Raw genomic sequence first — 16147 nt, forward strand, 5'->3', positions numbered from 1 at the left:
GAGATATAACAAGATACAGGGCTAAGAACCCCTTGGAGTGACTCCAGTGGGGCAGGTCCAAGCGTGGGTTACACATGGAAGGACAACCAGTCTCCCATTGGATGTACTAGCTAGATATACTAATTAGTTAAACTTCTAAAAAGTGTGAAAATTTGATGCTGCGTGTGCACATAGGGATAAGCTTTCACTGAAAGACTACTCTTCATGGTGTCCATTCTAATATTGTTTGGAAAGTTTTTCTTCTGATTTTAGGCAGCAGTAGGTTAGCAGGAGAGCGCCTGAAGAGCAGCACAAAGGAATTCCAGCCACTCCAGCCAGTGAGTTGGTTTCATTGGGTGTCCCAACTTAAATGGCTCTATGAAAACACACACAGCATGGGGAATAAACAACAAGGAGTTAGAGATGCACATGGCTGCAGGGCCACACTCTTACTGGAACCACGGAGACATGGTGGGAAGGCTTCTGTGACTGGTGTTAGAATGAAGTCATACCAGAAAGATGCATCCCTTCAGCAGCAGATAGGGGCACCGTCATATTCACAAGCCCTCACCTTCCTGAGGGACTTCAAACATAACCATATCTATTTGAAGGAGAACACAGCAGGCCATAAGCAATACAGGAGGTTCCTGAAGTGTGTTGATGATAACTTCCTTCTCCAAGTGACACAGAAGCCAACAAGGAGAGGTTCTTTGCTGGGCCTCATTCTCACCAACAAGGAGGGGCTGCTGTGGCACATGATGCTCAAGGGCAGCTTTGGCTGTCAGTGACCATGGAATGGTGGCTTTCAGGATACTTAGGGCAGCAAGGAGGGTGCACAGCAAGCTCACTGCCCTAGTCTTCAAGAGAGGAAGCTGGTCTTGGTAGAGTACCACTGACTGGCATCAGAGCTGCGTCTTTGCTGTATGTTAGTTATGTTATTGTCTGTGCAGAATTATAGCTATGCAGAGAACAGGACTGGCTGGATTTCAGATTGAGATAACTTTTAAATTATTCAGAATTATGTTACATACATTTTTATCCCGTGAAAACTCATGTCCTCCACATCTGTCACAGCAAGTAGGTGTAACTTGTCATACATAATGATTCAAATCAGCAGTTTAACTTGTTTAGGCAGACTGAGAAGCAGTGATGGAACTATGCACATATATATTTTTCCCACACTGCTCATAGTTAGATTTTAGGGTCTTGTTGGGGTTTAAGCACAGTTGGCAACTAAGAACCCCACAGTCACTCACTTACCTCCTCCCCACCCTGGTGGACTGGGGAGGAGAATCAAAAGCAAAAATTGTAAGTTGAGATAAGAACAGTTGAGTAATTGAAATAAAAGAAAAAAAAAAAGAAGTAATAATAATGACAGTAAAAAAGAAAACCAAGTGATGAACAAAGCAATTGCTCACCATCTGCTGACCGATGCCAGACACTATCCCTGAACCCCTGTTAGCCCCTCTTACAGGTAACTCCCTCAGTTTTAACAGGGCAGGATGGTCTACAGTGCGGAATATCCCCTTTGCCAGTTCAGATAAGCTGCTCAAGCTATGCTCCCTCACAGATGTTTTGGGTTTTCTTGCTGTCATTGGTTTTTTTGGTTTTGATTTTTTGGTTTTTTTTGTTTGTTTGTTTGGGTTTTTGGGGGTGTTTGTTTGGTTTTTTTTGTTTTGTTTTTGTTTGGGTGGGGGTTTTTGGTTGTGTTTTTTGGTTTTTTGTTTGGGGTTTTTTTTGTCTGTTTATGGTTTTTTGCTTTGGTTTTTGGTTTTGGTTTTTTTTTTGGCTTGTGTACCACCTCACTGTCAGAGCATGAGACGAAGAAAGTCCTTGGATAAACACAGCTTAGCAACAACCAAAACACCAGGGTGTTATCAACATTATTCTCATACCGAATCCAAAACAGAGCAATGCACCACTACCAAGAAAAAATTAACTCTATCCCAGCCTAAACCAGGACAGATCTTTGGCTCAATAACACTGTCATATGTACATTTAGTTTCTTTAGCAGACAATGCTAGTAAATACTGGTAAAGATTTAAGATTACTAACTTTCATTGTGCTTAAAATAATTTGTAAGAGATACTGGGAGGTGAGGGGGTCAACCAAAGCTACATCTACATATGGAATAAAATCTTAATAAAAAAATATTGCCCCCAGGTTGTTAGTGACCAGGCCTGGATTCTTCCAAGCTTGCCAAATATTTTTAAATTTTTTTTGTGTCTTGTTATCCAGATTGAATGTAATGAGCTCAAAAAGAGATGTCTGAATGCAGACATGATAGTTTTATCAATAACTCAGAAATCACTGAGCATGTAGAAGACCAATGCTTTCTAGTCTTGGCTTGCCAGAACTAAGCAGAACAGAGATGGAAATTTGATTTACTATTTTTTAACTGACTATTCCAACCAGCAGACTAATGGATTTCCTAGGGGATGTCTGTATTACAAGAGTTTTGTTTGTATTCTGTACTGACTTTAGAAGCCATCCAACAAAAAAAACCAAACCAAAATAACCCCTAACAAACAAAAATTAAACAAACAAAACAAAAAAAAAAATCAGTTACAACTGGCATGTTTTGATATTAGCTCAGCAGCACTTAGCAAAAGGGAAAAACTAATTGTAGTATTCCTAAACATTTCCTAATAAAGAAATCACATGAACATGCTATCAAGTCCAACTACTTGTGAATTTATATTTCATTGTACAGGTTCAAAGCGTAGACCACACTGAGCCACGTGAGCCACTGGAAGATGAAGAGCAATGGAAATGTGTGGCTCATTTCAAAAATAATCTTAATGGGATGGTAAATTACCCTTTCTTTGAACAATGGCTCAAGTACCCAGATGCTGTGTCTATGTGAATAGTTTCTGACTGAGACTTTCCAAGCAGTTGCTCAAAATGTCTAAATGAATAAAGGCACTATTAGTGTTACATGATGTCTGGGTGTTATATACAGATGAGAGGCACAAGCATCAGCTCAAAAGACACAGCTTAAATACTGAGGATATTGTATCTCTGAATCAGCAACAATTACTTTATGTTTCTATAGTAGTTAATCATAAGAAGTTAAAAAAACTTCACAAATGGGCAAAGTTTAAGGAAGGGAAGTAATATTGGTCAATGCCTTGTTCCAGATCATATGAAAAACTTAACAACATAAAACCAGATGATCTGCCTCTTTTTTTATACACAGTGAAACATTTCATTGAACATTTTATCAAAGGTTTGTAAAAGTTGCCTTGAGCCCTAAGCAGAGTCTCTGGATCCTATAATAAGATAAATTATAAAATAATTTTTCAATTGTTACCCATATAACAACTATAAGGAAAGTCCATGAGGGAAATATTCAGCTGTGGGTTGAGTGCAAATTCAAATCCACAGCATAATGGACCTTTCTCATTTATTGCAATGTAGAAATCTTGCGCTGATTTGGTCTTGTGCCACAGAAGACCCTACACTTTGGTAGTAGCCTATTAAAAACTACTATGGACAGCAGTGGTGTCTTATGTTTTTGAAGAGAATTATTTTTCTTACACTGCAGCAATTATGATGAAGTTTTATATTATAAATTAAAACTCAAAATTCTTGGATTTACTGCAGATTGTAAATTTGTATTTGTAAGGTTGTATCTGAAAAATTATATATTGTGTCTTACCTGGGCAAATGTTCAGTTTTTTGTAAAATCAGATAATTATTACTTCCTCGGAGGGGTAAATATTGGAGGATAATGCACTTGCCAAGTGCACTACAGATTTAGCTGTATTTTGCAGATAGACAAAAGCAGCAAGTACTCTGTGATCAATAAACTGGATTTTGTGAAATCTACTTTGTAATAAAGAATGAGTTTTTTATCATTGAATATTTATTAAATAAAAAAAATAAGTCATGCAAATACAATATTTTGACTTTGGCAGTAGAGAATTTTGGTCCTGGTTCACCCAGGGCAAATACCCACACATCCAACTTCAAACACTGCTATGGAACTGAAGACTTTTTCAGTTTAGAAACTGGATAATTTAGTATGAAATGTGAAAATATCCTGGAAAACTAAAACTACAGAATAAGGAAGGAAAGTTTTACTGAAAAGAGATGGCTATAACAACACCTGTTCAAAAGTTAAGCAGAAATATCCCTTACCGTTTTTCTCCAGTCCAGATTCAGCAGAGCTGATGCAGAAAAAGCATTTCAAAACTAAGATGAATTTAAGTCCTATGACAAAGAGTTGCAGATTCCCAATGTGTTCAGCAGCTGAAGTTTCTCATCAGAAAGACTATGGCACTGCCTATTCCGCCTCTTTGGTGTGATAATTTATTCCGATTCTTTCAGTCAACAACAGTAAAGTGATGCCACAGGAAATCATTCCGTCCTGAAGCAGATTAAAAATGGAGAAGTCAAGACACTGACAAACAGGGCGGAGCCCAATCCACTCTTCTCATGCCAAAACAGTGTCAATTAAAGATTTATTTTCTTGTTCTCCTGACTTCAGAGATCCACCCAGTGTCAGAAATTGGTATTGAAGTCCCAGAACATTCTGTCACTGTACACAATACTCTAAGGTAGCACTGGTTTTAAAATCTGAAAAAAAAAGTTTTGACAAGCTGGGGGCAGGTGGGGGAGGGTGTGGAAGCACCTTCTTCATCTGTGAAAGGAATCTGCATTTATGCCTTATTTCTGCCTTTCTCATAACAAACATAAACAAAACTTGGTGCTCTGCTTTTCAAGATACTAAATTCTTCAGTTCTGTGAACTCTAGGACATCACTATAACAACAGGAGGTTATCTCCCAGCTGCCAAGTCTTGCAAGCCATTTATTTTTTCTCGATGACATGGACATTTGATAATATGGATGCAGAAATGAGAATGACTAGGATTCAAGCAAAATCTTCTCAGAAGAAATCTCAATAAATAAATAAAAACTGAACACTTTTAACATCCATAATTATTTTAGTAGAATGGCTCATGACTTCTTAAAAATATATTTTGCAGACTTTTGTCTTGAGACTTTACCAGCCTGCTTTTATGTTAATTATTAGAGACTTCCACCTGTAAATATGCTCAGCTATCTGGAATTCATCTTATATGTTTAATTTCTCTTATATCAGACACTGATTTAGGTGTCAGCCTTAGGCATGCTGGAGCTGTTTTGTTTTTTTTCCTTCCCCTAAAGATCAAACCCAAAAGAACATTTGTCAAAGACTGTGAAAACGAGAAACTCGAGAACTCTTTCAGAGTCAGAACTGCTACACAGAGAGCTTCTGAATTTGGTTTTTTTTTCCTGAAAACTGATCTTACAGTTTTACTAGAAAAAGCTCACATGCAAATATAGCTAGTAATGAAAAATTTCTGTACAATAATCAGGCCACTAGTAGCTGCTGGCTGACATAAGGTACTGAAACTTGCAGAAATGTCTCATGGCATTATGTTCAAGAATTGCCTTAGGACATTTGCATATATACAGTCAATTTGAGCCTATGGATGTCACTCTCCTCCTACTAATTAACACAAGGAGATTCCTGCAATGTATTGCCCCTCTGAAGTCTGTTACCTCAGGGGAACTGAAACAACCAGCAAAGAAACTTTTCTTTCTACATTAACTAAGAGAGAAGACTTTGATTATATATTTATACTGCTAAATTAAAAAAAAAAATAGCAGCTGTGTGCAGCTGAAACACTGACCTCTCAGTAATTGACACTGCTTAACTGTACAGCTACTCTCCAGATGTATTTGGACTGCTCTGAGAAGATGATTCCAGGAAGTCCCTAGAGAGTGGGCTAGTCCTAAGCACCAGCTGGTCTTGAAGAATTGGATCTAAGTCCACCTATTTAGCAGAACAGGCAAAGTCAAATATCAACCCTCTGCGCCTTTGTGACGACCATCTCCTTCAACTTGTTTCCTTGCCAAGTTAAGGTTCCTGAGTTTTCCTGAAAACAGTGTAAAAAAAAGTTGTTTGGAGCTGGACAAAACATTTAAAATTCTTCAATTTTCCTACATATTCATAGTTCAGATTACATTTAAAAATAACAGTGAAGTGCTGCAAGAAAAGCTGAGAAATTGTCCTGGCACTGAGGGTCATGTCACACCTCTTTATTTATCAATTTAATTCTCTGAGACTGCAGTCCCAACACTTCAAAGCTACCAACTGGTAAGTAATATGCATACTCCTTTTTTGTAATATCACTTTTATATGCCATTCATTTTTTAAAGTCTGGCTCCCTTGTTGGAATGTTTAATAGTATAAATAATCAGGCAACCTGGTGGCACAGTCCAATGGGATGTCTTTTTCAGCTCGTATGAAAAGACATAGAATGGAAAAAAACTAAATAAAATCTAAACAAAAGAAATCAGGAAAAGTCATTGCAGCTATTTTTTTAATTAAAAAAAAACCCACCTTGATACTCTGGTTCTAGGATATCCCCTAACTGTTGCTGTTCTCCACCCTGTTGCAGCCCTTTTTTAAAAGGGAAAACTCTGCATATTTCCAACTATCACAGACACATTTTCCAACAAAAACTCCTTTCAACAGCCAGGACTCTTGCTGTTCTGTCCTTAACCCTGTAGCACTACATTGTGGCCCTGCTTGTGGAGATTGCCATGACTGCCCTGCTGCCATAGAACACCCTTAGCATCCTTCCATGACATCAGAGATTTCCTCGTACAGAAGCCAGATATAATCCCTCTTTTAGATGGCTCCCTGTGGCTCCACAGGCTATCCATGGAGTCATAGAATGGTCTGCTTGGAAGCGACCTCTACCAAAGACCATCTACTTCCAACCAACCTACCATGGGCAGAGACACTTTCCACTTGATCAGGTTTCCCAGAGCCCCCTCCAACCTGGCCTTGAACACTTCCAGGGATAGGGCATCCATGAATTCCCTGGGCAACCTGTTTCAGTGCCTCTCCACCCTCACAGTAAAGAATTTCTTCCTAGTATCGCTTCTAAACCTACCCTCTTTTAGTTTTAAAGACATTCCCCCTTTTCCTATCATTACACACCCTTATAAAAAGTCCCTCTCCAGCTCTCTTGTCAGCCTCTTTAGGTACTGGAAGGTGCTAAAAGGTCTCCCTGTACCTTCTCTTCTCCAGGCTGAACTGACACAACTCTCTCAGCCTTTCTTCATAGCAGAGGTGCTCCAGCCCTCTGATGCAGCTCCAGAATGTGATGTCTGTACTTCCAACAAAGGAGTGGAAGCTTATTATTGTTCTCCAGTACAAACTGCAGGACTTGTTGTCCTGATTAGCACTTCTGTGTTTGCACAAGAGCCATTGGCTTTCCTTAGCCATCAGTGTTACACCGATTCCTGATACACCTTTGGGGCTATGCACAGTTGTGGATAATTTTGAAAGCAACTCAGCTTCTTAACATCCCTTTGCACTCCTATGCAAGTGCCTTGCTGCTATGTTGAAGCTCTTCTGCAAGCATTAGTACTGCCTGCTCTTAGCAATTGTAAAATACTACACTCATGTTTTTCCTTATGATGATACCAAACAAGAAATGGCCTTAATTGATCAATCAACAAGGACAGTGGGTCTTTCTGGCTGGCACACTCTTGTAAATGCTCTCATCAGCCTTTCTACAGAGCAGTCACCATTTGCTTCTCTTTCAGAACTGTTTTGCAGGACTCAGGCTCGGGAGATGAAAACATTGCCTGGCTGTGCCAGGAGTGCCAGTTACACCTTGAGTCCTCACGGCTGTCCCCAGATGAGCACCTTGTTGTACCTCAGCTCCTCCTCACTTTGCTGGTGTGACTCACCTGGTGGCTCACCCTGGCAAGGGGGTGTGATTGCATCAGTACAAGCTTGGTTTGCCCCAGATTTTCTGTAAGAGCACAGCAATACCACAGCACTTATCCTATTTGTTTGGTCCATAACATCAGACGAAGGGTCAAAACCAAAGACACAGCACACCTAGACACATGGGTTTCCTTTGTAAATTTGCAAGTGGATTTTATGCAGATGTCCAAACCACAAACGCAATGTAACCACAAATACACTTATTTAATCATAAACTTTTTCTCAGGATCGGTAGAGGTCTCTCCATGTAGAAATGCTGATGCTACTACTGTCACTAAGAAACTTTTCAGACAATGCATCATTTTGGAATACTCACTGTACCACATAGTGACCAGGAGACTCATTTCACAGGACCTGTTGTCCAGGGGATCTGTCAAGCCCTAGGAACTCAAGGGCATTTACACTTTCAAGGAGCTGAAAGGAAGAAATCTCTTTAAGAATTATAGTGGCCAAACTTTGTGAATAAACCAGCCTAAAAGGGACAAATGCTTTCCCTTTGGCCCTAATATACATCAAGATCACTATGAATAAAACCACACACTATGTCCATGGGAAATTGCAACAGGTAAGCCCATAAGGTTACTGCACACCCACCTAATCCACCACATAGATCCAAGCTACAGGTGAGCTCTAATAGTGGCAAGACTATTCACTCACAGGTTGAAAAATAAATCCTTCCAGAACTTGCCTCTGAATGTACCACCATTGTGGACCCCAGACCTGAGTCTACACCGAAGTGACACACACAGACTCAATATCAACAGCATCATATGCATAAACATGCTCTGCCCTTAAACAGTTGAAAATTTTGGTATCTTTGCATAAACTATTAAAATACCTTTTTTCAGTTGGCCTACCATTATGCTAAAGACTTAGATATTTCAAAATGCTGGGTGTTTTCCAATATCCCTCTCCACTCTAGTGAAGGTGTCATCATGCTTCCCATAGCATGTAATTTGTCAGTAAAACAACCAATCTGGAAAACGCCGAAGGTGGAAATTCCTCGTCCAAGGTCACAGATGGGAACTGATCCAAGTTGATCCAATAGGGATATGCACGAAGCTCCAACTCCTACCCATCACCTGGGATTAGTTGCAGTTGGGAACAATTGCTATTTGAAAGCAAATGCAACATGCCAGATGGGACAGAGTAATTCTCAAAACTGTAGGACATGATAGGATATTGCTTCTATATGTTTCTACAGTATTTTTAACAAAAAGAGAGGTATTGTACCTTCCATACATAGATGACAATGCTACATTATAATTTCAGAAAAAAAAATCTCAGGAAATTATTGTGAAGTTTATTTCTTCACTTCTTTCTCCTTCCATCATTCTCCATGGAACCAAATCCATTGCAGTATTTACCTGTCAAATAGAAAAGTTACAATTGCTTATATTATTTTGAATCATGCTAATTTGAGCTTTTAGTTTCAGACTTTATGTTTTGAGGAATATCTGAAGTATTTAAAAATCACTGAGGAAAATACCAAAATAGTGGTATAGTAGTGCTGCACACAATCTACCTATGTATGTACTTGCACATCTATCCAAGCATAAAAAATTACCACAGACACTTGATCTGTTAAATATCTCCAACTTGGCTGTAGCATCTGCATTCTACAAATAACACTATAAATAACTATGATCAATCCTGCCTGTACATAATTTGAAGAATTAAGGAACAACAAACATGCCATCAAAGGGAAAAAAAAGAGCATTACACACTCACCACAGTCTTTGGGGTTAATCACGGACTAGGTGTCCAATACAAGTACAAGCTCAACAGAAAAGGCCTACAGTCTTCTTTGCCCTAAAGAGGACATGAGTTCTGTGGTTCAGTTTCTGACCTTGCTTGCTCACTTCTCTTAAACATGTGGCCCACTTCTAGGAGTCCTTACTCAAAAGCTTGTGTACGTCTCAAGTAGCAAGGCAGGATCCTCAGTTGAAAACCTCTGAGGAAACAGGAAAGGGTGCTGAGGTTCCTGAGAGGAAATTTCCATTCTTTTAGCAACATCTAGCAAGTGGGAGTTAACTGCTACTTGAGTGTGCTTCATCTGAAGTTATCTGCAGTGATTATTTTATGTTCCTAAAAATAAAATCACTTGCAAAAGAAAAAAGCTTCTTGTATGCAAGAGTTCTGTCTTTTGGGAAGACAGAACTCTTAGAATCAGCTCTTCAATCAGACTTTAATACCCGATGTGGAAACCTAAAATCACATTTTGACATCTTCCAGATTTTAAAAAAGTCTTTTTTAGTAACTGATAGGTATTGAATAATTGCAGTCATAAAAAGGAGATTTTCCTCATCACCAAGTGCACATCTGAGAATATAACAATGTGACTGATTTGTGTTTTACAATTAATTCACCATAAATACCAAAATAAAAATTACAGACTATTTTTTTCCTTAAAAAGCTTTTATAGTCTTCTGTAAAATATAAATATCTCATACTTTCACCTCATCCAAGGGAAGATTCTTTTAGGTATTTAATATAATTTGCTCAGATATATCTCTTGGTAAAATATTAATTAATTTTAAGCTTGCCATGATGCGAGTATTTAATTCTATCATTATGCAGCTCTGCCTGCTATTTGAATGTGGTTCTTTGTTATTTTTTCAATCTTACTGTCTCCTCTACTTTTTACTTCTTTTTACTTTCATATGTATTTTGAAGGCATTTTTTCAAGACATTTTAAAGGCATTGTGTTCAGACTATGTTCAGTAAGACTTACACTTACTGCTTATTTTGAAGTTGGATGTTCCTAATTGGATAGAAACTTTCTTCTTTGGAAGACTTCACCCAACTTTCTGTTAAAAAAAACAAACAAAAACAAAAACAATCCAGAAGAAATAAGTTAAGAAAGAGAACAACAAAATTATGTCAAATTGTGCAACAGTGTCAAATTGTGGATTAACTGGACATTGTGTCAGCTGGCACAGGCAGAACACAGGAAAAAACACAAAACTGTGGAAGAAATGCAAAGACTATATTTATCTTTGTTACCTTACCAACCAGGGGATCTACCCTGAACCTATGATAGTAATTGACACTTGCAAAGTAAGAAGAGCAAAAATAATTTTAACCTAAGCCAAATATTATAGTACCAAAAAATACTGAATGTCTTATATGTCTGAAATCTGACCAAGTTCTTGTAACTCAGACTGTGCTTCTGTAAAAACAAAATCCACTTTACTTTTTATCATTGAATTTAATTTACATAGTAAACATGTAACTAATTTCCTGCCTCAAACTTTGAAACAAGTAAAATTCTGTGCTCCTGTACTAAAATGTACCATCTTCTGTATTTTAAATTATTCTATTTATCATTTACTGAAAATATATTCACTATTAAATAGATTTTTTTCCTCCAGCAGCAGTATAATCTGTTACATGGCATGAAGTCAAATGCAGCTAAAATAAAATTTCTTTCTTTTTTTGTCTTAAGTTCACACATTTCAATGAAACCTCATCAAAAAATTCTTTATCTATTACTCATGTCATAAGCAAGGAAGTTTCTTCATGTTTTCTATTTGAATGGCAGCTCCCTTGCAGTTTTCAAATGTTTATGGCCTTAATTCAAATGTGTAGGTAGCAAAACCATCAGAAAAACACATTCTTTTTACACATGCCTTTTTATTCCCTTTACAGAAAAGAATTTAACACGATCAATTTCTCTATTTATTAACTGTGGTGAATCTGCTTCTTTCTGAAAATTTAAAATTACTCATGTGATAACCCTAGAAGATAGCAAAAAGCTAGGAATATCAGATGACTGAAATGAAAGAAGGGACATATGATACCAGAGGATATACAAAACCACTGGGAGATTCTCAGGGTATTCTTTTACAGATGGTTAAGTACCGATGGTTAACTTTTCTCTTAAATAGAAATTTCTAATACAGATCATATAGCACTTTTGAATAAATTCAGCACACTTGTTGGATGAACAGTAAGGAAACATACAATAAAAATCAATAGATTGGGAATACTCATGTCAGGGTAATTTCTCATAAAAAAGCTGAGGTTTTGCCAATATTTTACAGTTCTAGAAATGTTTTCCTTTTCTGTCTAAAAGATACTGATAGTAATTTCCTACTGGTGCTTGAAAACACTTAAAAATAAAGGTAACTGTTCAAATGCAACTGGAATCAGTTGCAAAGCTCTGGGATGCCTAAGCAAGGACGTGCTGGGAGGGAAATTTCTGCAGCTTACATGTAGTGATACTGAAACTGCTTTGTAACTACAGTGGATTAGATTTCAGACATGGACATAGACATCTAGCAATATTTGAAAACCTGCTTGACCTCCAGCTGCTACTTGAGAAAGTTTTCAGTATGTCCTTGCATGTTTTTAGTACTGTGGGATATGTAAAATAACATAAGCCTGATTCCTAGAGACACCAAAAATTTGAATAGAAATACTGACACAAACAGCATACTAATGTAGAATGATGTATATGTGGGCTGGGGAGGGGGAGTGAAAAAGCAAACCTTTAACTTGCTTCCCTGTAAACATCTTTGAAGAATGCACATTGTTTTAAACAGAAAAAGAATTGAGAAATTTAGGATATGATATACACCGATTTATCCTATTTTGTATGAGGTCACTGCAATGGTATCTATTTTGAGTCACATGGTTTGTCCTGTTAGATCAAAAAAAGAGGGTGAAAAGTGTTTTGAGCAAAGAAAAGTAAGCTTGTTTAGCACAACATTTTGGACTTTACAAAGCATATGCGTTATCCACCCTCCCTATTCTTGTTGGATTTAAAGAAAGTCTAGAGAGGAAGGCAAGGGGAAGTAAACAGCAACATGATAGTGAGTTTTATCTTGGTGCTTGTGATTTCATAGCACGTTACTCACTAAAAAATACCCGACAAAACATCTTAATAATTCATGTCAGGGAAAGCATGAAGACACAGCCATCTTTCTCCAAGTTTGAAAACCATGGCAAATCTGCAGACACATTTAGCATGCATAATTCAAAGGAATCTCTCAGGTTTCTCAGTTTTTAAGGTCAGGGTTTGTGAGTTTTGCAGGAGACACCAATCTGACTTAAAAAAGCTTTATTTAAAATGAGTTTTTTTCTGCACAAGCAAGTCACCACTGCTCTCCAGTCAGCAGTCTTGGTAGGATATTGCATTCCTCAACAACCAACCAGGTAGCAACAGAATGCTACCTAGAAATATGAAAATAAAACAAATGATTGAAGGTGTTTATGAAGTCTTACATTCTCTGATGCTCACGTGACACTTTTATCACTGAAGGCATTAAGGCATTGAACTTCTAGGCAACTACAACTCTGGAAGGCTTTGCAGAAACCTCCTTCTTAAAGATTTTAACATTAGTTTAGCTACTAGGAGGGTTCTAGGGGTTAATGCCTGAACACCGGCTGCTTTCTCTTCTCTAGCAGCTTGTGCACTGTTGGGAGAACAGCAGGGCATAGGCCGCACCAACAGAGCAATGGCATCCAGCACCCCCAGTCAGCACCCAGGAGGCCCAAGCCCCCGCAGCCTGGACGGCGCTAAAGGGAGCTGCCACTATTCGTTCCGCGCCGGAGGGCAGGGCAGGGCAGGGCAGGGCAGGGCAGGGCAGGGCAGGGCAGGGCAGGGTAGGGCAGGGTAGCGCAGCCCACCGCCATGCCACCGCCGCGTTTCCACATAGCGCCGTATCCTTCGATAAGATGGCGGCCTCCTCCTCCCCCGCTCCTCTACCAACATGGAGGGCCGCGCGCCCATTGGCGCTGGCCGCCCACCGCCGCCGCACGATTGGCTGAGGCGCCGGCATCCCCCGGCCGTGCTTTGCACGGTCTCGCCCCGAGCGGGGAACTACATTACCCAGGATACCCCGCAAAAGGGGCGTCGCCCCGAGCCGCTTCTTCTCTTACGCATCTCGGCTCTGTCTCCTCCCAGGCAGGAGGGACGGGGCGTGGTCTCGCGAGAGTCCGCGCGGGCCGGCGAAGAGGGTGCAGGGCGCGCTGAGACCGTTGTCGTGGGCCCATGGCGGCCGCGGAGGCGGCGGCCGCGCCCGACCCCAGCGGGCTCTCCCCGAAGGAGGAAGGGGAGCTGGAGGATGGCGAGATCAGCGACGATGACAACAACGGCTTCGGGCCCTATGGCGGCGGCTCCGAGCGTGCAGGCGGCCTCGGTAGCGGCGGTAGCAGCAGCAGCAGTAGCAGGCCGTACTCGAGGCGCCGGCCGCCCCCCGGGCTCCACGGGAGCGGCTCCATGTCCTCCCCTGGGCGGCCCTTCCCGCGCTCGCGGCACCAGCCTCCGCCCGACCCGGGACACGTGCACGGCCACGGCGGGTACCGGCCTAAGGACTCGTTCCGCTCCCACCCGCCGGCGCCGCGGATGCCGCCGGGCTCGCACTCCGACACGGGCCCTCGGCTCTCCTTCTGGGAGCGCAGCCACAACGCCCTGGATCGGTTCCGCTTCCGAGGCCGGCCCTACCGGGGCGGTGGGCGCTGGGGCCGGAGCCGAGGCTGCAGCGATCGGCCGGGCAACCCTCCGGGGAGGCCGCCCGGAGGGGGAGGTGGCGCCGGGTTCAGTAGCAGCCAGGGCTGGAGGGAGCCCTCGCCTCGGAAATGTATCCTTGAGACGTGAGCGGGGTGGGGGGCCCGCGCTGCTGCGGTGGGCCTGGGTGTGGCCGTGCCGCGCTATGTGGCCGAAAGCCGTGGGAAGGGACGCGTTTCCCTCCCGCGCTGGCATTGGGATTCCTACGGCGGTAACGGAGAGGGAGGCTCTAATCCTGGGGGTTGGCCGGGACAGCCGGCCCTGCTTAAGGAGAGGCTGCTGGGAAGTCGGATTAGTGCCGTGGTCTTTCTGGCGGCTTGGCCGATCCGTCGGGTGTAGGGAAAAAGGAAAAGCGTAGCCTGAAAGGAAGCTTTTGTCGGTTGGATTCCGGGCGGCTCCTTTTCTAGCCTCAAGTGCGAATATTGTGAAGTGGGGTCAGTCTTTGGTGCGGCAGTTTTAATATGTATAATCAGTGTCACAGTTGTAAAGCTAAAACCCTAAGCATGTTAATTTACTGTATTGGGCAATGAAGGATCTACTGTTTTTTTCATTTTCACTTTCATCCCTTCAGAGGCTATTACACATAGGTTTAGCTTTAGTCAGTTTTAGCTAAGCTGGAGTGGATCTGCACACACAAATTGTAGTTTGTATGGGCATTCGGATGAAAACCATACCCACCATTTCTTGTACAATGTTCTCCACTGATTGCTCTTAAGAATTTAGGTGATTCATTACGAGAATTCTGATATTTTGTGCTTTTCGGAGCAGGAATTGCAAAAGTGGTGGGAAAAACTTACCTAATTTTTCTTATCTGCTAGAGGAAGTAAAGAACTGATACTGAGTGTAGCTTGGGGCACCTCGGTTACTTGACGTGACTGCATTGTTGCCTAACTGAAAATGTAGATGAGTGTAAAAAACAGTGAGCAAGAGAGATGGTGGTTAAATCCTATTCTTCAGAATTTTACAGCGTTCTATTGTCCTTCATGTCAATAGTCAAAGGATGTGTTTTTGCTAGAACCAACTGCATGGGTTGATTTCTTGGGTCTCTTGAATCTTGTTTTAGATACAAGATTATTATTTATGTCGTTAATATTTATTTGTTTAAATGTAGATGGAGTGTGTTAATTAGCAATAGAGATGATTTTATTTAGTCTCAAGTTATGGCATTATTGAAGACTTCGTTGAAGCCCTTCATTGAAGGGTTTTATCTTGAGAGGCAAGTGAAGATGTGATTTGCCCAAGGTTTCACAGTAAGACAATTCTAATGCTGAAAATAGTTTTCAAGTCTTTTTGCAGTGTTGCTCCGAGTACCTGAAGGCTGTTACTTTCTGTATAAGGAGTTTTGCAGGACAAATGTGGAGACTGATTCAGTCTCATTAAGAAACATTACAAGTTCTGTTTTGGACAGTCTCCTTCTCTCTTTTAATTGAAAGGGATTCAGAAACTAATAATTCCATTTTCAAACCAAAAGTAGAAAATGAGGGTGTTGAAAGTGTTGTTATTCCTGGCACTTAAGATTTACACATCTGTTGAAACATGGTAGATGGAGGATGTTCTATTACTCTTGCTTTTTAATAAGTGACCATTCAGTTGTTCATGGATCATATAGTTAAGGAAGGTCCATGATTTTCCCTCAGTATGAGTTACTTTCTATTTTTTTAAACATCCTTGCCACCTAATACAGTCAACATTAGAGAATTAATAAATACTAAGGTACCTCCATGTTGGTAACATTAATGGAGTATCACTGTAGTTCATTGGCATGTGACTTCAGAGGAGACTTTTCATATCAACTGGTGCAAGGAGGCTTGTGGCCTGGAATGGTATCTGAAGTTCCCCCTGGAAAATAAAATGC

The 16147-nt window shown here is 40.7% G+C and overlaps 1 protein-coding gene across 2 annotated transcripts in view; it reads left to right on the plus strand.

Annotated features, from left to right (window-relative positions):
* The first annotated feature begins 13698 nt into the window (after window positions 1-13698).
* Window positions 13699-16147, plus strand: part of ZFC3H1 (zinc finger C3H1-type containing) — a 41816-nt gene continuing 39367 nt past the window's right edge. For both annotated transcript variants that reach the window (XM_030959416.1, XM_030959417.1), the window contains exon 1: window positions 13699-14365. In XM_030959416.1, coding sequence (XP_030815276.1) covers window positions 13777-14365 — 589 coding nt within the window. In that variant the 5' untranslated portion in view covers window positions 13699-13776. The remainder of the gene's footprint in view (window positions 14366-16147) is intronic.

The sequence above is a fragment of the Camarhynchus parvulus genome, chromosome 1A (assembly GCF_901933205.1).
Source record: "Camarhynchus parvulus chromosome 1A, STF_HiC, whole genome shotgun sequence".
Taxonomy (NCBI): Eukaryota; Metazoa; Chordata; class Aves; order Passeriformes; family Thraupidae; genus Camarhynchus; species Camarhynchus parvulus.